The 21242-nt window shown below is 36.6% G+C and overlaps 1 protein-coding gene across 4 annotated transcripts in view; it reads right to left on the bottom strand.

The window, feature by feature from the left end:
- The window catches only part of L3MBTL4 (L3MBTL histone methyl-lysine binding protein 4), a 375657-nt gene that overhangs the window by 131969 nt on the left and 222446 nt on the right, over positions 1-21242 (bottom strand). For all 4 annotated transcript variants that reach the window (XM_019802531.2, XM_034642569.1, XM_034642568.1 and 1 more), the window contains one exon: positions 7555-7669. In XM_019802531.2, the coding sequence (XP_019658090.1) occupies positions 7555-7669 (115 nt within the window). The remainder of the gene's footprint in view (positions 1-7554; positions 7670-21242) is intronic.

The following is a 21242-nucleotide window of genomic DNA, read 5'->3' as shown; positions in this document are numbered from 1 at the left end:
CCAGCTTCTCACCACACAGGTATTTGACACCAACAGTAAAGGTAGCTAAGATGTGGAGGAATGCACAGAAAGGTGATGTCTTGGCTTCAAAGTCTTATGAGGCCAAGGGTCAAGGCAGTATCTATGAGTAATTCCGTTCAGTATAAATGAAGTAATTCTTCTTTTGGAAGAGGAGGTATGGCAGTGAGCAAAGCATAGATTGCAAAGTGCCTTGTGCACATGCAAAGGAGGCTGGAAGACACTGGATGCCAACAAAGAACTCTAAGAGAATGAGCACTGGGTGTTATATGCAATTGATGAATCACTAAATTCTACCTCTGAAACTCATACTACACTATATGTTCATTAAATTGAGTTAATAAAAAAAGAATGGAGAAACATAATGTCAACTTCACTTCAATAAAAAAAGAATGGAGATAATGAGGTTAAATTTGGGTTTTACACACTTAGAGGAAAGAAATCAAAAAAGATAGTCATGAAGCTGTTGCAACCATCAATGTTACACCCTCACACTTTGTTTTGTTGACTACCTAGACCAACCATTTGTTTCTAGTTCCAGTGGGGAAAAAAAATTCAGTGGTAAATAAAGAAGTAACAGAATAAGTTTTGGAGTAGGATTGTGTGTGTGGGTGTGTGTATGTGTGTGAGAATATTTTTGCTTTAACAATAGAGGCATGGATGATATATATTGATCCATATTATAACCATGTTTCAAAGGTATTTAAAAATTAATAACACTAATGGTCCGGATATAAACAATTATAAACCATAGTGTCAACAAAGCAACATCTAATAAACCATATTAATAATGATTTATCCACAAATCTATAACAGAAAAATAAGCACAGCAGTAAAAGAATATCAAGACCAACTGAAGGCAGCCAATTCTCCCAAATTATAGGGATTCTGATTACCTAAGTGTGAATACACAAAATGGGAATTTTGTAATATTGCCAAGAACGTATAGAAGTCAAACTTAAGAAAAACTGACAACTAAAGATACATATTTTTTAAGATTTTAATTATTTATTTGAGAGAGGGAGCACAAGTAGGGGGAGGGGGACAGAGGAAGAAGCAGACTCCCCACTGAGCCAGGAGCCAGATGCGGGGCTCAAACCCAGGACCCTGGATCACAACCTGAGCTGAAGGCAGACACTTAACCAACTGAGCCACCCAGGCACCCCAGACAACTAAAGTTATTTTTTAAAAGCCTCATCAAGATAGGTGGGAGGGGCAAAGAAGTGGTCCAGTCAGGACCCACACCCCCAGCACAACAACCCACAAGCAAGAAGGATATCACAAACATGTAAGTCATCTCTGAAGAGCAAGAGGTTCAAGTCCTACATCAGGCACCCCTGCCCTGAGGACCCTACAGCAGGAAGAGGAGCCCCCATAATGTCTAGCTTTGCAAATCAGCAAGGCTTAATTAACTCTAAGAGAGCTGAAACCCATAGGAAACCAAGACTCTACTCTAAAAGTGCATGTGCACAGCAGACTCACTCTGAGACACAGCACAGAGGCAATAATTTAAGAAGCTCCTGAGCCATACATGGAGATTTACTGACTAATTTTAGGACATGTGCCACATGGGCAGGGATCTGTAGGCACTTTCTCCAGGAACAGAAGCACAGAGAGGTACCATTTTTCTTACTCTCCTTCTACCATGGTGGTTGACAACTGGCAGGTGCCATTTCTAACACTGTCCATCAACTTTGCTAGCACTACTTATCATGCCCTGGTGTTCCCCTGCAGGTCTGCCCTGACCAACATGCCCACCCCAGAAGGTGCCCCTCCAAACCAGCTCCCACCCTGCCACATTGGCAGGCAGCCTCAACTGGGGACACCCCTGGACTACCTGATTCTGGTGAGCAGGTAGGATTGTGTTTCTGGGCCCCACAGAATACCTTCTACATATGGCTACTCCTTTAAGACTGAGAGACATAGCTGACCTACCTAATACATAGAAATAAACACAGATAGGTAGGCAAAATGAGGAGACAAAGAAATATGTCCCAAGAGAAAGAATAAGACAAAACCTCAAAAAAAAAAAAAAGAACTAAATGAAAGAAATAAGGAATCTACCTGATAAAGAGTTCAAAGTCATGGTCATAAAGATACCACATTTGAAAAAAGTGGATGAATACAATTAAAATTTCAAAAAAGAAATAAAAAATTGAAAAAGAACTAATTACAGCTGAAGACTACAATAAATGAAAAGAAAATTACACTAGACAGAATCAACATCAGATTAGAAGATACAGGAGAATGGATCAGCAATTAGGAAGAGAGGGTGGTGGGGTTCACCCAAGCTGAACAGCAAAAAGAAAAAAAATTTAAAAAAATATGAACAGTTTGAGGGACCTCTGTAACAACAACTAACATTCACATTATGGGGGTCCTAGGAGGAGAAGAGAGAGAAAAGGGGGTAGAAAACTTACTTCAAGAAATAATAGCTGAAATCTTCCCTAAACTAGGGAAGGAAACAGACACCCAGGTCCAAAAAGCACAAAGAGCCCCAAACAAGAGGAACCCAAGGAGGTCCACACCAAGACACATAATAATTAAATGCAAAAAAATTAAAATTAAAGAGATGATCTTAAAGGCAGCAACAGAAATCAACTAATTACATACAAGGGAATGATCACAGACTATCAGCTGATTTTTCAGCAGAAACTCTGCAGACAGGAAGAGAGTGGCAGGATGTAGTTAAACTGAAAGGAAATAACCTACAATGAAGTATACTCTACCTAGGAAGGTTATCATTCAGAATTGAAGGACAGAGAGTTTCCCAAACAAAAGTTAAAGAAGTTCATCACGACTAAACCTCCTTACAAGAAATGTTTAAAAGGACTTCTTCAAGCAGAAAAGAAAAGGCCATAAGTAGAAGAAAATTATGAAAGAAAAATTTGTACTGGTAATGCAAACATAGTAAATGTAATTGATCAAATACTAATAAAGCTACCATGGAGGTTAAGAGAAAAAAGTAGTAAAATAAACTATACTTACAATAATTAGAATGGATACACAAAATAAAATATGTCAAAAATACAAAGCATAAGTGGGGGGAGTAATCAGCAGAATGTGTTCAAATTTAAGTGACCATCAACTTAAAATAGACTGCTGTATACATAAGGTGTTATACGTGAACCTCACGGTAACAACAAAACAAGAACCTATAATACATACACACACACACAAAAAAGGGGGAAAATCCAAATATAACACCAACAAAAGTAATCAAACCACAAGGGAAAACAGCAAAAGAAGAAAAAAACAGAGAAGTGCTATGAAAACAACCAAAAAACGATTAATGAAATAGCAGTAAGTACATATCTTTCAATAATTACCTTAAATGTGAATGGACTAAATACCCAATTAAAAGGCAAAGGGTGCCTGAACGGACAAAACAAAACAAAACAAGACCCATCTATATGCTGCCTATGAGAGACTTACTTCAGGCCTAAAAAACATAGACTGAAAGTAAAGGGATAGAAAAATATATTACATACAAATGGAAATGAAAAGAAAGCAGAGGTAGCAATACCCTTGTCATACATCAGAGATAATTGATTTTAAAATAAAGATTATGACAAGAGGCAAAAAACACTTTACATAATAATAAAGAGTTCAAACCAATGAAAGGATATAACAATTATAAATATGTATGCAGTCCACATAGAGTCACCTAAATATATATAAAGCAAATGCTAACAGACATAAAGGAAGAAATTGACAGTAATGCAATAATAGTAGGAAACTTTAACACCCTACTTATACCAATGGATAGATCATCCAGATAGAAAATCAATCTGGAAACAGTGGCTTTGAACAACACATTAGGCCAGATAGACCTAATAGATATATTCAGAACATTACATCCAAAACCAGAAGAATATACAATCCTTTTAAGTGCAGATGGAACACTGTCTAAAATAGATCACATGTTAGGTCACAAAACAAGTCTCAATAAATGTAAGAAGACTGAAATCAAAAGAAGCATTTTTTCTGAACGCTAGAAATCAATTACAAGGGGGTAAAAAACTGTACATTTAGACCTAAATGTAAGACCTGAGATCGTAAAAATCCTAGAAAACATAGGCAGTAACCTCTTAAACATGGCTCTTAGCAATATTACTTTTGGATTTGTATCCTCAGACAAGGGCAACCAAAACAAAAATAAACCAATGTGATTGCACCTAACTGAAAAACTTTTGTGTGGGGAAGGAAACCATCAGCAAAATGAAAAGACAAGCTACTGAATGGGAGAACATATATACAAATAGTATACCCAATAAGAGGTTAATATCCAAAATATATAAAGAACTCAGACAACCAACACCAAAAACCCCAAACAACCCAATTAAAAAATGGGTGGAGAAGGGCGCCTGGGTGGCACAGTGGTTAAGCATCTGCCTTCAGCTCAGGGCGTGATCCTAGCGTTATGGGATCGAGCCCCACATCAGGCTCCTCTGCTATGAGCCTGCTTCTTCCTCTCCCATCCCCCTGCTTGTGTTCCCTCTCTCGCTGGCTGTCTCTGTCAAATAAATAAATAAAATCTTTTAAAAAAAATGGGTGGAGAGCCTCAATAGACATTTTCCCAAAGAAAACATCCAGATAGCCAACAGACACATGACAAGATTGCTCAACATCACTAGTCATCAGGGAAATGCAAATTAAAATCTCAAGGAGATGTCACCTCACACTAATCAGAATGGCTAGTATCAGAAATACAAGAAATAGCAAGAGTTGGCAAGGGTGTAGCGAAAAGAGAACCCTCCTGCACTGTTGGTGGGAATGTACATTAGTGCAGCCACTATGGAGAAAGTACGGAGGTTCCTCAAAAAACTAAAAATAGAACTGCCATACTAGCCAGCATTTCCACTTCTGGGTATTTACCTGAAGAAAACAAAAACACTAATTCAAAAGTGATATGCACCCTTATGTTTTTAACAGCATTATTTACAGTAGCCAAATTACAGAAGCAACCCAAGTGTCCATCAATAGATGAATAAATACAGAAGAGGTGGCGTGTGTGTGTGTGTGTGTGTGTGTGTGTGTATACGTGTGTGTGTGTATATATACAGACATATATACATATAGTGGAATATTGCTCAGCCATAAAAAGAATGAAAACTTTCCATTTGTAACAACAGGGATGGACCTGGAACATATTATGCTGAGTTAAATAACTCAGAGAAAGACAAATACCATAGAATATCACTTATATGTGGAATCTAAACAAACACAACAAAAAAAAACAAAACAAAACAGAAATAGACTCATAAATATAGAAAACAAACGGGTGGTTGCTGAGGGGGAGGGAATTGGGGGAATGGGTGAAATAAGTAAAGGTGATTAAGAGGTACATATTCCCAGTTACAAAACATGTCACAGGGATGCAAAGTACAGCATAGGGTATACAGTCAATAATATTGTAATAACTTTATAAAGTGATAGATGGTAACTAGGCTTATGATCATCATTCCATAGTGTATATAAATGTAAAATCACTATGTTGCATACCTGAAACCAATATAATGTTGTATGTCAACTATAACTCAATGATAAATAAATATAAATGAATAAATGAATAGAAAGAAAGGAAGAAAAGAAGAAAGGACAGAAGAAAGAAATTAAAATATTTGGAAAACTCTAGTCATACTAATTTTAGCATAATTTCAAGTTTTGTAATCCTTAATAATTCACATAATTTCATGTAAAAATGAAAATTTATAGAATATTATATAATTTCTTGATAGCCAACACTAAATCAGTACATACTATCAGCTGGGCAGTTTTGTATGTGCATTTACTCATTTAATCATTACAGGTTTTTGAGATAGACACACTAATATTATTTCCATTTTCTACATGAGGAAATGGGCACAGACAGTCACACTGCTAAGTAAGCAGTAAAACTGATATTCAAATGCAAGTATTCTGACTCCAGATTCCACACTTTTAACAAGCGGGCCACACTGCCTCTAGAGCTTGAATTTTGAGATCTGTCTTAGGCTTATTTATCAGGAGGATTTGTGCAACTCAGTAACTAGCAGACTGCATTTGGAGAAATGAAGTAAGAGAATCGTAAGACTTGGTCACTGATTGTATGTGTGGGGTGAGGAAGGGATAAGAAAGGAACAAAGTCCAGAATGACTCCGCTTAGGAAGTAGGAACTTTGAAAGCAAGTAGGAACTACAGTAGAAAGGCAAGTTTTTTGGCTTGGGATGAAGTTCAGCTTGATCCACAGACTTTGGGATGTTTGTGAGGCATTCAGTTCAAGAAGCTGGTTAGGCAGCTTCACAAAGGTGCAGGCAATGGCTGAGACGGAATGAAGAGAGCTGTCCCTGTCCTGAAATCCTGACCCGTCTCCACCTCCACTGCTACCATTCCTACTTAGGAATGTTACTGTGACGAGGATGGATATGTGCATGTCAGTGGGAGAGGGGGGCGGTTAACATAAAATGAGAAACATCTCTCTGACATAATGGATTGTGAAATCAGGCAGAGTAAAAAGTGGAATCAGGAAAAAAACCATAAAGCACAAAGACTAACACTATCCCTTCGACACAGGACTGACCGCGGTCTCTGGTTTTACGTTCTGTATATACAGACACCATGCTTGTTAATGCACTCTGTGTTACACAAGGACCTGTACCTTACTGATTTTTGGGTTTTTTCTGAGGCACATAGCACAATGTAAAAATGTCTGTTGAGTTATTAAGTCAGGACCTCTTCTCACTTCGGTAAGAAGTCAAGGATTTACTTCAAGGATGTAGTTAGTCCTCTTAGAGCTGAGCTTTAAGCATCATCGGGCTGGCTCAATGGAAGACAACCTCATTACCAGAATAATGTGCTAGCTTCATCCCAAGAAGCCAAGGGGAGAACAAGACCCCAGTGAGGGAACAAAACAAACAAAAGAATGCAGTGCCTGCACATGTGTCTGGAACCAGCTATTAGTCATGTCAGCCTAATCTGATCAAAGAAATCCTTCAGACAAAAGAATAAGATATTTTGGTTCAAGGCTTATTAAAATTTAGAGTGGTTAATTTCCTCCTTAACTTTAAGTAACTAGAAAGGAAGAAAAAAATGAAGATACCAACATAACAGAGGACTTTTTTTTTCTACTAAAGTTTTTTTAACTGCTGAAATTTAGAATATTTGTTTCTTCTAAAACTTTTTGAAATCTAATCTATAAAACAAAATTAATTAAGATGGAATGTTAAAAAAAATGCACTTCGGCAAAAATCAATGACACAAATTAGACGGGTTTAGACCGGGTTAAGTTTTCCAAGCTAAAATGTAGAAAATAAAGATTCTTCTGGACAACACTATCAAAATAAATCTTTAATGATTATTATAAATTTTCGTTTACATAAAGCATGCCCTTTGAGGCTTAACTGAATAATTAGATTCCAACGTAGCTGTAGCACTGATGAATCAATTCACCTAATATTTAGCTTTAAAATACTTACAATGACATGAAAAAATAGCATTCAGGTAGGAATTCAGGCTGAGTATTTAAAAACCAAAAACAAAGAGCAAAATACTCACGATATGGGATTTCCAGTGGATGCCCTGTTATATCACACCATCCAATCGGGTGAATGTCAGGGCTGTCTGCATCCATCCAGTAGTCATATTTGTGGTCCCAGCCATCGAAATGAACCTGTTGAATGATTAGTATTTAGTAATTAGTATTTCACTATGTCTATATCAAAATATTAGAAAACAGACCTCTGAAATCGAGCCCGAAATTATAATAATCATACAGTACAGCTGAAACAATATTTAAAATGTGCCACCAAAGAGCCTTCAAATCTAACCACCAAAGGCTGTTGTACCAATTTTTCTAAGAAATGAAAGTTGGTAAATAAAAAAAAAAAAAACTGTTAGAATTTGAAGGGATAATACCAATCCATTTTCCCAACTATGCAATACTGTAATGCTGGTGGGAGGACACTTCCTCTCCTGGTTGCCACTGCAAAAATTATGTCAGTCTGATCAACAGAGTCACCAGTTTGACATCAGCACAAGCCTTATACTATAGGGAAATGCATGGATTTTCTCTAGAGAGAGTGAAAGAAAGCAATAAATCTCAAAATCTTGACAAACAAGGAGAGATGGAGCCACTGGAACAATGGAGGCAAAGGAGGGGACAAAATATGCTGAAGTAGATGGATTAATAGCTATCTTGATAGCTGTAAAGGATGGTGTAAGCTTTCAGGAAACCTGAGGAAGAGCTATGGCTCAGGTCCAGCAATCCAGCAAATGGTTATCACGTCTTGCATCTTACCTACAAAACCACATACACACAACTCATATACATGCACACAAGTGCAAGAATATAAATAAAACCCTATTNGGGGCGCCTGGGCGGCACAGCGGTTGAGCGTCTGCCTTCAGCTCGGGGCGTGATCCCGGCGTTATGGGATCGAGCCCCACATCAGGCTCCTCCAGTATGAGCCTGCTCCTTCCTCTCCCACTGCCCCTGCTTCTGTTCCCTCTCTCACTGGCTGTCTCTATCTCTGTCAAATAAATAAATAAAATCTTTAAAAAAAAAAAAAAGAATAATTAAATAAAACCCTATTTCTGAAACAAAAATCACATACTTATTTCTGAAACTTATCAAATTCTATATTCTATAAGTTTCACATCAGGATGAAAGAATCAAATTATTTGTGCAGGCAAAAAAAATAAGAATGATAATATTTCATAACCCTACTTACTCTCTTACATATTTTCTATTCCTATCAATTAAATGGAGAATCCCTTTTTCAATGTTAAAAAACCCCACAATTTTTTGAAAATCATAATTTGAATAAAAGAGCAAATTTGCATGCATTATAATAAACCAACTGAAATGTAAGTCTGTTATGTAGGACATAGGACCGAAAAAAAAAAAAAAAGGTAAAATTGTGCGTAGTAAATCCCAAATAGAGTCCAACACTTCTTCTCAAGATCCATCTTTCTAAACACGTGGTTCTCCAAGTTCAGTTCCCACACCATCAGCATCAGCATCAGCATCACCTGGACACATGTTAGAAATACAGATCGTTGGGCCCCCACTCAACCCACTGAATCAGACTCTCTAAAAGACAGGAACTAACAACCTGTGCGTCAACCAGTCCTCCAGATGCATCTAATATATGCTGAAGTGTGAGAACCAATAATCTTAGGAATAACGTCCAAAAAGCGTATTAAAGCCTATTTCTACCAGATGTAGGCTTCTGGCCGAGATAGAGTGACCTTCCCAGCAGTAACTATAAAGCTGGACAGAACGTAGGAAGTGACTGTTTTAGACACTGGCCAACAGGCAGCACAGGTATGGAATCCCTAAGTACACCTAGATGAGCCCTGACTGTCAGCCTGTGGACAATTTCCTGAGAGCAGCACAGGGAGGAGAAACATAAACAAAGCATTCATGCTGCGCCAAGGAGACACGCATTTAGTTTAGCGCTGGTGAAGCACCTGGAAATTGGAGGACAAACACTCGACAGAACGGAGATACAGGGAAGAGGACCCCAGAAATCTCGGGGGGGGGATTTGTTTGGTTTTGTTTTGCTTGCAAGACCTCGGTCAAGGGCTGCACTGCACATGCGCAAGGTGAGACAGGGTGAAGGGACGCAGAGAACATCTGATACGGAGCCGCAAGTAAAATGAAGAGAGCAGAGGTCACACTCTCCGGGAGAGTGGAGAGACCAGAGTGCCGAGATCATAAAAATACCTTGAGAATTTGAGACACCAAAAAGGCCATATTTCTAGAATAAGAGCCATCTCCTAGAGTATTCCAGACCAGCCCAAAAAAAGACTAAAATCAGCCCTCAACGAGTTTAAGAATAGTCATCAGTGATTAACTGCCTGACAGAACAAACTCTACCCTTTTCAAAGGAAGACAGGTACTTCCAAATCCAAACACTGCCTCATTCATAACGTCCAACATAAAATAAAAATGTATTTGACATGTAAATAAACAGGTGAATATGAGCCTTATTCACTTTTTCATAAAGAGACCCTGACATGCCCCAGATGTAATTAGTAGACAAGAACTTTTTAAGTAGCTATTAAAATATGTTTAAGGACTTAAAGGAAAAAATGGTCTTGGTGAGGGAATAGATAGGGAATCTCAGCAGGGAAATGGAAACTCTAAGATGTAAACAAATGGAAATTCTAGAACTAAAAAGCAAAATATCTGAAATAAAAAGTTTCTGAATAGCAAATTTAATAACAAATTACACATGGCAGAAAATGGGTAAGTGACCATGAAAACAGGTACATAGAAATGATTAATCTAAAGCACACATGATAAAAAATTTCAAAAATAAACAGAGCCTCGGATACTTGTAAGATAGGATCAATTGGTCTAACAGACATGTATTTAGAGTCCAGAAGGAGAGGAGAGACAATGAAGTGGGAATAATGGTCAAACCAGATAAATGCTGAAGAAATAACATCAACAAAATCTCCTTATTTTGGTCAAAAAAGCCAATTTACAAGCTTAAGAAAAACAGCAAAACCAACATAATAAATACAAAGGAAATCGGGATGCCTGAATGGCTCAGTTGGTTAAGTGGCCAACTCTTGATTTTGGCTCAGTCATGATCTCAGGATCCTAGAATCAAGCTCCACATTGGGCTCTGTGCTCAGCAGGAAGTCTGCTTTTGGATTCCCTCTCTCCCTCTACCCCTCCTCTCTCTCTGTCTCTCTCTCAAATAAATAAATCTAAATAAATAAACACAAAGTACTAAAAATGAAAGACAAAAGAAAAAATTTTGAAAGCGGCCAAAGTACAACATATTACATACAGGGAACATGACAGGGATGTTAGCCACTTCTCATCAGAAACAGAAAAGGCAAGAAGACAATGAAATAGCATCTTTAAAGCAATGAGGGAAAAAGCCATCAACCTGAGATTTTATATCTAACAAAAAAATATCCTTCAAAAAGGAGTAAAATTAATTTTCAGATAAACAAAAACTGAGAAAAAATTCACCTATAGATTTGCACTGCAAGAAATATTATAGAAAGCATTTCAAACAAAAGGTAAGTATTATCAGATGGAATGACAGCAATTTTGAAAAAAAAAATGAACAAATTTAGAAGACCCGCTCTATCTGATTTCTACAATTAATATAAAGCCACAGTTATGAAGACGATGTTCTTTTGGCTTAAGGATAGGCAAATACATTACTGGAACAGAAAAGATTATATCAATTGACCCACATACAGTCAATTGCTTTTCAACAGATATGACAAGGCCACTCAATGGGGAAAGAGCAGTATTTTCACAAATGATACTGGATCAAGTGGATATATACATGTGAAAAAATCCAAACCAGCTGATTTCTACCTCACCTCCCACATACAAACTAATTTGAAATGGACTGTAGACCTAAACAAAAAGCTAAAACAATCAAACTCAAGAACAAAACCTAAGATAAAATCTTCATGACACTGGGATATTCAAGGAATTCTTAATCAAAAGCAGCACTACCCATAAAAGAATAAATTGATAAATTCAAATTTCATCATAATAAAAAAAAATCTGTTCTTCAAAATCACCATTAATAAAAAAGGAAAACCAAGCCAAGGACATTTGTAATGCATTTATCTGACAAAAGACTTGACAACCCAATAAATAATGGGTAAAAGACTTGATATGCCCTATGGAAAAAAAGGTTCATGAATGGTCAATAAGTATATTAAAAAATCTCAACTTCACTATTCATCAAAGAGGGCAAAATGAGACATGCTACACACCCACTCATACGACTTAAATTAAATGACTGACAACATCAATTACTGGTGAGACTGTGGAGCTCCCAGAACGTTTTATACAATGTCAGTGGGGCTGGAAAAATTGTACAATCACTTTAGAAAATGTTTTGCTACTTTATTATAGATTTAAGATGTTCCTACTCTGTGACTCCTGGCAATTACACCCAAAAGATGAAAATACAAAGCCATGTAAACAAATGTTCCTTACAATTTCATTCAAAATGCCAAAAGCTGAAAACAACCCAAATGCCCAACAACAGATGAATATCAATTCACAAGCAAGTGTAGTATTGGCGTAAGATGAATAGTAGTCACCAACAGAAAGGGACAGACTGTTTATACATGTGCAAACATGCATCAATCAAAAAGACAGCATATAAAGAAAGAAGGCAGACACAAAAGAATGCATACTGCATTGTTCCATTTACATGAAGTTTGAGAACAGGCACAGAAATCAGATCCATGTTTTTTTGGGAGAGGGTGGAGAGCAGAAATGACCCCAATGGAACACAAAGGAACCTTCTGTGGTATTGGACAGATGTCAAATCTTGATTGGGGTGGTGGTTATACAGGATGTGCATTTCTCAAAAGTCATAAAAAATCCATACATAAAATCTGTAACCTTTTATCATTTGTAAATTATAGTTCAATTAAGTTAACTTATTTAAAATATTTCTACATTGCAGCTGCTATCAAATGGGGCTATTCTGATCTTTTACTATATTTATATGTTGTGATGTTTCAGCACTCTGGACACAGCCAAACTGCATAATATTGTCAGTACCAGACACCTAAATATTTAGTTGTGAAAGGCAAAAATGGTACTCCTTTCAAGAATGATGCCTGGTGTTCTGCATTTACCAACAGAAAGTTTATGTAAGCGTGTAAAATGGAGTGAAGGAGAAATAGAAAATTTTCTCAAATTTTAGTATTTCATCCTACTTTCAATGCCCTTCTCTTTTCAGTTTGCAGTGCAACTGTTTATGTTTCAGAAGCAAGGAAACCACAAACAAGACAGGCCAAATCTTGCTCCAAGGAGTCACGTCTCTCTATTTCTATTGTATAGGGGCTTGGGAATCCTACTGTGGAATTCATGTCTAAAATTGAAGAACTAAAATGACAGTATCTTTTAAAATTTTTTGAAAGCAGATACAATGTTTTTACGTACTTTGTTCAATTTTTCCCCTTATGTTCATTAAGAAATATTAAATTACCCTTTCCAATGCTTTATGTAATTACTTATAATGAAACCATGGAATTAAAAAGAGCTCTTCCTTATCCAATGATGCAATGCTCCACTCCCCCACAAGGGCCATCTAAACTTGGAATATAAAACCGAAATCTGACCCATATACATCTTTATGAAAGATATTTTCATATCTGTGGATCTTCATATCTCTGGAGTTGAAAATCCAATTTTAAGAATTCTAACCAGATGGTCAAGTTAATAAAGGAGATTGGCATTTTAAGAATATTTACAGAGTCCTTTCATAAAGGAAAGAATTATTTTGAAAACCAAATCATCTCCATTTCATGCATTTATGATTTTTATATATTTGGGTTTGTATAAAGCTGAGTAAACATATGGACACTTCTCACTCAGGTTTTGATAAATTGGAAAACAGAGGTCAGCTAATTGAATCAAAGAGTCTCAAGTTGGTAAAGGTCAGATAATTGAATCAAATAGTCTCAATGATTGGTAAAATAACTTGGACATTAAAGAATTAGATCAGCATATTAAGAAACAAGACTGCATGCCTTAGTGTAATTCCAAAGCTCTCAATCGTCTGGACTGACACAGTCTTTCTTGCTTTGCCCTCGGCCCTCCAGCCTTACCACTATGCCTCAGCCATCTTCGACGTTGTCATAACTATCGCACCATGACTCACACACTGTCAGACCTCAAAAAGCCATCAGTGGAATGAGAGGCATGGCAGTAATCATCACTCCTCACTGTTCCTTAGGGCAGCTGGAAAATAAACAGTTTTATCTAGGAACCCTGAAGCTAAATTTAATGCTCAATCACAACAATTTTATTAGCCTAAGTGATATTGTTATGCTTGTTTGCTTCTCCTATATGGTGTTTAAATTTGTAATTTCCACTTTAATGGTCTTATTGGATATATGTATTTTATTGTCAGAGGCCTCAAATCTATTTTAAAGCCCTATGGTGAAAAAATCATAGCATGTAGATGATGTTAATATTCAGAAAGAGATTCCACTGTACCTGAACTCTTCTAGCTTTGACTGAATACATTTTCAGTTAACTAGACTTAACCTTACATTTCATTCTAGAAAGAAAAACTGAGTTTTCATATATTATTCCTGATACCTATTACTCATAGATATTGGTGCTAAGAAGACTATAGTAAATCTCACTTCCTGTGATGTAGGCCTCTGTTGTTGGATGGTGTGGGGGATGCAGAATTAGTACTGAGACCAGACAGATGTCCTGCCGTAGGACAAGCATGCTCACATCACACCTTCATAGAAATACGACCATCATCTAAGGGCAAGAGCGCTGGATATGGCAGGGGACTCACTTTGATTCTATCCTTACATATTCCGGACACAGCTGTAAAATACATACATTATCACTTAATGTCTAAAATATGTTGTTTTCATAGATTCTGGAAAAGAGCCTTTGAAGAGGTTTGCCAAGATCCCACCACTAGTAAACGGCAAAACCAGACTTGAGCTGAGAACAGTTTATTGAGAGAACCATACAAGAATGCAAATTGTGAGGATATGTGGGACTACTATACCTAAGAATCTATTGTGACAGAGTTAAATTACATTTCTTAAAGTATAAAAAGGAATTTTCCTAATGACAACAAAATACCGTGGAATAACACAGGGCTGCAGTCGGAGCTACCTATACCTTTGCACATTCATCATTAATTCTGCACTGAGCCAATCCGCTCACGGTCTATCCAGGCAACAACAGAGGGGACGGGAACATGAAGAAAAGGAATTGTAATAGATAAGTGTAAGACTTAAAATTATTCTCACACATTACTATCTCTATTTTACATCAGAAGCTGATGAGATACATAGGGATCAGGAAATGTGCCCAGCATTTCCAAATCATTGATTGTGATGTGAAACCGCCCCCTCCCAGGCCATGAGCCTGAATCGCTCTTCAGTAGTGTTGGAACTGGCGGCCCCTACATCTATTCCTTTCCAGAGCTTCCACACCCACTCTTGGTAAATCACCTCAATTCCCTTTCCCTGCTAACCTCTCCCTAAACCCATCTGCTCTTTCAGAAATACAATTGCTTCCATCTTCCTTGTAGTTCATTCCTACAGTAAGTATTATAAAGAAAGACATGTAATCATTAAATTGAAAAATTAACAGCTTCACAATAGCTATTCTAAAATACATTTCATTTTTTAAGGACACAACCCAAATTCAGCATATTTCTTGGATGCTGGTTTTCAAAATTTAGTAAGCAAAATACCAACTATCTCCTGCCCTACCAGAACTCTAATTCAGGGGGTGGGGGATGTCAGGAATGATGCCTAGAAATTGTATTTTTTTAACCACACATCCTAGATTATCTGCTCAAGGTGGTTTTTGGATAAAACTTTTAAAAATGCTTCCTTAGGGTATCCCCATGGCAACGGTTGTTAATCAACTGAACTTCCCATTAAACTCACAGTTACATCCAAAGTAATGAAGAATAACTTATTTTTTAAAACAGTCACAAATCTTTTTTAATTCTGTAAAACAACCAGCCCAAGAGGGATCTGGTTGAAGGCCTAGTGCAGAGGACATTCAACTGTGATAAATATGTCTACATAAGTTTCCATTTCTCTATTTCTATGGTTACTGTTATAACAAACATAATTCGTTTTTCCCATAAAATATATTTTCCCCATAAGATTCCCACAAGAAATAAAAATGCCCAATTTCCAATAGAATCCCTGGGGCTTTAATTCTTGTCGAGAAATCTAAATATTTCATCAGAGTTAGGCATAATAATGGCCACATTCAGGGCTCCACAGCCCCATGTCTGTGGTTAATATCTTGGGAAGAAAAACCTCCTTCATAAGCAGTGTGAGGACACACTCTCAAAAATCAGTTTATGGTGATAACTAACATAAATACCTTTATAAGCTCTGTTGTAAGATTTAAAATGTGTTAATCACAGAAACGACATATGCTACCATCCACGGTGAATATAAAGGCCATTTTCTTTCTGGTTATTCACCAGGCTGTGCTCCCCTCCTCTTGTGCTCAGGACACTGGTCCTCACAGCGGACACTGTTTCAACATGCACTCTCCATTTGTCTTGACATTCCAAATTTCCCCTTTGGATCTGGTATCAAATCATCAATGTTTTTCTACTAAATCACAAATTATTCATACTCATTATTTACAAACCACCAACACAAAAAGGACTTTAGCTGCTTACATTAACAGAAGGTAGTATTTCTAAATATGAACAGCAGGACATAAGGCATGTGAAAAAGAAGAGCTGGTTATATTTTGAGGGAACACATAATTTATTGTCCAAATGGGATATTTTAAAGTGTAAGAGGGAGCACTATTGAGGACACAATTACAACAGGCAAAATCCCAGACTATCCCAGGTAAGCCAAAACACAGAATTACCCTTGGTACTCTAAGGATTATTGCTATAAATAAATAATCCCTCCCCTAAAAAAACAATGGCAAAGGGGAAATATTACACAATTCTGATTATAATATGAAAAAAACACACCAGTTAGTCTAAAGTCCCCAAATTTTCACTGAATGGAATTTACTGTACAGACATTTATATATGGAACATTGAATAACACAATGGACAATGTGATATAAGGCATAAATAATAATTTTGCAACTACAGCATATCTACATGGGTGGTATCAACAAAAACACAAATTTTCAGCAGTACTTATGAACTGAATGTATCATGAGCACTATTTCTAAATTTCTGATGCCATGGGTAGGTTACATATTTTTTCTATCAATTCTTATAATTTATTAATACAACAATTTTACTAGTAGAAAGTTCTAAATTACTTGCATAAAGGAGAGTTTTTATCATGAATGGATGCTGGGTTTTGTCAAATGCTTTTTTTGCATGTATTGACATGATTATGTGATTTTTTTTAGCCTGTTGATATGATGGATTAATTAATTTTTGAATATTGAGCCAGCCTTGCCTATCATGCATAAACCCTAATTGGTCATGGTGTATAATTCATTTTATATGTTTCTGGATTCGATGTGCTAATATTTTGTTGAGGATATTTGTATCCATGTTCATGGCAGATAGTGGTCTACAGTTTCCTTTTCTAGTAATATTTTTGTGTGGCTTTGAATTCAGGGTTAATGCTGGCTCACAGAATGAGTTAGAAAATATTTCCTCTCCTTCTATCCTCTAAAAAATATTATAGAGGATTGGTATAAATTCTTCCCCAAATATTTGATAGAATTCACCAGTTAAACCATCTGGGCCTGGTGCTTTCTCTTTGGGGAGATTATTAATTTTTGACTCAATTTCTGAACAGACAGAGGCCTATTCAGATTGTCTATGTCTTTGTGTGTGTGTTTTGGCAGACTATGTCTTTTAAATAATAGGTCCACTTCACCTAGGTTATCAAATTTATGGACAGAGTTGCTTACGGTATTCCTTTATTACCCTTCCAACATCCATGGGATCAGTAGTGATGTCCCCTCTTTGGTTTCTGATGTAATTGGCGTTCTCTCTATTTTTTTCTTAGCCTGGTTAGAGGGTTATTAGTTTTACTGATCTCAAAGAACCAGGCTTTGGCTTCCTGGATCTCCACTGATTTCCTGTTTTCAATTTCACTGACTTTTGCTCTAATGCTTCTTATTTCTTTTCTTCTACTACTTCAGATTTGATTTACTCTTCTCTCTCTAGTTTCCTAAGGTAGAAATTTAGATTACTGATTAGTTTAGAGCTTTCTTATTTTCTGACATATGCGTTCAATGCTATAAATTTCCCTCTAAACACTGCTTTTGCTGCATCCCACTGATTTTGATAACAATATTTTCATTTATATTTAGTTCAAAATATTTGTTTTAAGTTTTCTGGAGATTTCTTCTTTGAACCATGTGTTACTTAGAATGTGTTATTTAATCTCCATGTATTTTGGGGTTTTCCAGTTATCCTTCTGTTTTTGATTTTTAGTTTAATTCCATTGTGGTCTGAGGGCAGACATTGTATGTTTTATGTATTTTTAAAAATCTGTTAAGGTGTGTTATATGGGTCAGAATGCAGTTAGTCTTGGTGAATGTTCCATGTACGTTTGAGAAGAATGTGTATTCTGCTGTTGTTGGATGGAAGTCTATACAGTTGATTGATGGTTTTATTGAGTTCAACTAGATCCTTACTGATTTTCTGCCTGCTGGATCTGTCCATTTCTTAGAGCTGGGACCTTGCTGAGGTCTCCAACTATCCAGCTATCTTCAAATATCCATCACTGTGATAGTGATTCATCTATTTCTCTTTGCAGGTCTATCCGTTTTTGCCTCATGTAGTTTGATGATCTGTTCTAAGGTGCATACACATTAAGAATTATTGTGTTTTCTTGGAGAACTGACTGCTTTATCATTATTTAACAACCTCCTTTATCCATAATGACTTCCCTTACTTTGAGGTCAGTTCTGCTTGCAATTTTTTCCCACTATGTTAGCATGGTATATTTTTCTCCATCCATTTAATTTTCATCTATATGTATCTTTATATTTAAAGTGGGTTCCTTGGAGATAACATACAGTTGGGTCATGGATTTTTATACACTCTGGCAATCTTTGTCTTAGCTGGTTCATTCAGACCACTGACATTCAAAATAATTACCAATATAGTTGGATTAATATCTACCATTATTCACTATTGTTTTATATTACTGTCCTTTTTCTTTGTTTCCATTTTTGTCTTCCACTTTGTCTTCCACTTTTTTTCTGCTTTCATGGTTCTGAATGAGTATTTTAGGAATCTCTTTTCTCCTTTATTAACATATAAATTATACTTTAACTTCTTTTACTGGTTGACCTACTGTTTACAATATACATTTACAGCTAATTGAGCCCACTTTCAAATAATACCATACCATTTCACTAGTAATGTGAGTACCTTATAATAACAAAATAATATTAATTCCTTTCTCCTGTCTCTGATATCATTGCTGTCATTCAGTGAACGTATATAAGCATACATAAACATATATACATATATATAAACATATACATAAATATATATAAATAAATATAATGGAAACATTGGTGCTCTTATTATTTGAACAAACTGTAATTTGTTAGATCAATTAAGAATAAAAATAAAAGTTTTTACTTTCTCTTCACTTATTCCTTCAATGCTCTTTTTTTTTTTTTTTAAAGATTTTATTTATTTATTCGACAGAGATAGAGACAGCCAGTGAGAGGGAACACAAGCAGGGGGAGTGGGAGAGGAAGAAGCAGGCTCATAGCGGAGGAGCCTGATGTGGGGCTCGATCCCATAACGCCGGGATCACACCCTGAGCCGAAGGCAGACACTTAACCACTGTGCCACCCAGGCGCCCCCCTTCAATGCTCTTTCTTTCTGTATGTAGAGCCAAGTTTCTTCCTATTTCATTTTCCTTCTCTCTAAAGAATTTCTTCTAATATTCTTGCAAGGTAGACTTACTGGCAACAAATTCCTTCAATTTTTGTTTGTCTGGGAAAGTCTTTACTTTTTCTTCACTTTTTTTAGGATAATTATGCAGGGTACAGAATTCTAGGTTGGTGGGTTTTTTTCTCTCAACACTTTAAATATTTCACTCCATTCTCTTCCTGCTTGCATGGCTTCTGAGGAGAAGACAGAAGTAATCCTCACCTTGGTTCCTCTATTGGTATGGCATCCCCCTTCCCTGGCATCTTTTAGGACTTTATCTTTGATATTCTATAGTTTTCAAGACGATACACTTCAGTGTAATTCTTTGGAACTCATCAAGCATGGTGTTCTCTATGTTTCCTCAATATGTGGTTTGGTGTTAATTTGGGGAAATTCTCAATCCTTATTTTTCAAATATTTCTGCTGTTTCTTTCTCCCTTTTTTCTCCTTCTGGTATTCTCATTACATATATGTTACTCCTTTTGTAGTTGTCCCACAGTCCTTGGATATTCTGTTGTTTTTTCCTTTGTTCTCTTCACTTTCCAGTTTTAGAAATTTCTATTGAGACATCTTCTAGCTCAGAGATACTTTCCTCAGCAATGACCAGTCTGAGAACCACATCAAAGGCATTCTACATTTTTTCCACAGTGTTTTTTATCTCCAGCATTTCTTTTTAGTTCTTTCTTAGGATTTCCATCTCTCTGCTTATATTGCCCTTCTATTCTTGGGTGCTGTGAACTTTATCCATTAGAACGCTTAGCATATTAATCATAGTTGTTTTCAATTTCCAGTCTGATAATTCTCACACCCCTGCTGTGTCTTGTTCTAATGCTTGCTCTGTCTCTTAAAAAAAATTTTTTTTTTTGCCTTTTGGTATGCCTTATAATTGTTTTCTTGATAGACATGATGTATCACGTAAAAGGAACAACTATAAACAAGCCTTTACTAATGTGGTGGTGAAGTGTGGGGGGAGGGATGCATCCTAGAGAATTGTGATTAGGTCTGTTTTTTAGAAAGCCTTTGGACTGTGAACTTCACAAGTGTTTCTCAGTTTTGTTCTCCTCCCTCAGGTGAAACTGGATGGTTAGAGCAGGCTAGAGTTAGGTATTTCCCTTCCCTCAAGTCAAGGAGGCTCTGGTAATACCCCAGGAAGTTAGGCTCTGGTTTCCCCTGAGGACAGGCCTTCCTAGGAACAGAGTGCTCTGGCCTATTTCAAAATGGTTTCTTTTCCCTCCCACTGCTGGATGTATGAGAGGATTTGTATCCAATATTTACTGTAATTGAGCTCCTATTAGAACCTGATCAAGCTCCTAGAGGTAAATTTCACAATACTGTGGGGGGCCCCCATGACCAGGTCCCCTGGTGTTTTTAATTCTGAGTTGTCCACACAGAGCCTCCAGCAATTCATCAGTTCCAGTTCAGGTTTTCCTTCTGTTCCAGGAGGTCATGACTCCCTTTACTCACTTGCCATCTCTCCAATCTCAGGGCAACAGTTTGCCCTTCATCCTCCCCTCAATTTCAGATCCAAGAAGAGTTGTTGATTTTCTCGTCTGTTCAGCTTTTTACTTGTTGTTAGGACAGAGTGGCAACTTCCAAACTCTCTACCTGCAGAACTGGAAACTGGAGGTATATCTAATTTTTTTGTTGAAGCATTTTAACACTCTGTTTGTTGGACAAATGAATAAATAAGCAAATGTGCAGATTCAAATATGCTCGTTCAAATTATGTAAACATTCCTGAACAAATACATCTAAAGGATCTATTTAAGCTTAACCAAAACCTACTGATCCATCTATTTATTTTACAGATCTATCTTCTGAACTACCAACATTTTTTTTC

The sequence above is a fragment of the Ailuropoda melanoleuca genome, chromosome 14 (genome assembly GCF_002007445.2).
Source record: "Ailuropoda melanoleuca isolate Jingjing chromosome 14, ASM200744v2, whole genome shotgun sequence".
NCBI classification, from domain to species: Eukaryota; Metazoa; Chordata; class Mammalia; order Carnivora; family Ursidae; genus Ailuropoda; species Ailuropoda melanoleuca.
This window is presented reverse-complemented; position numbering and strand designations above follow the sequence as displayed.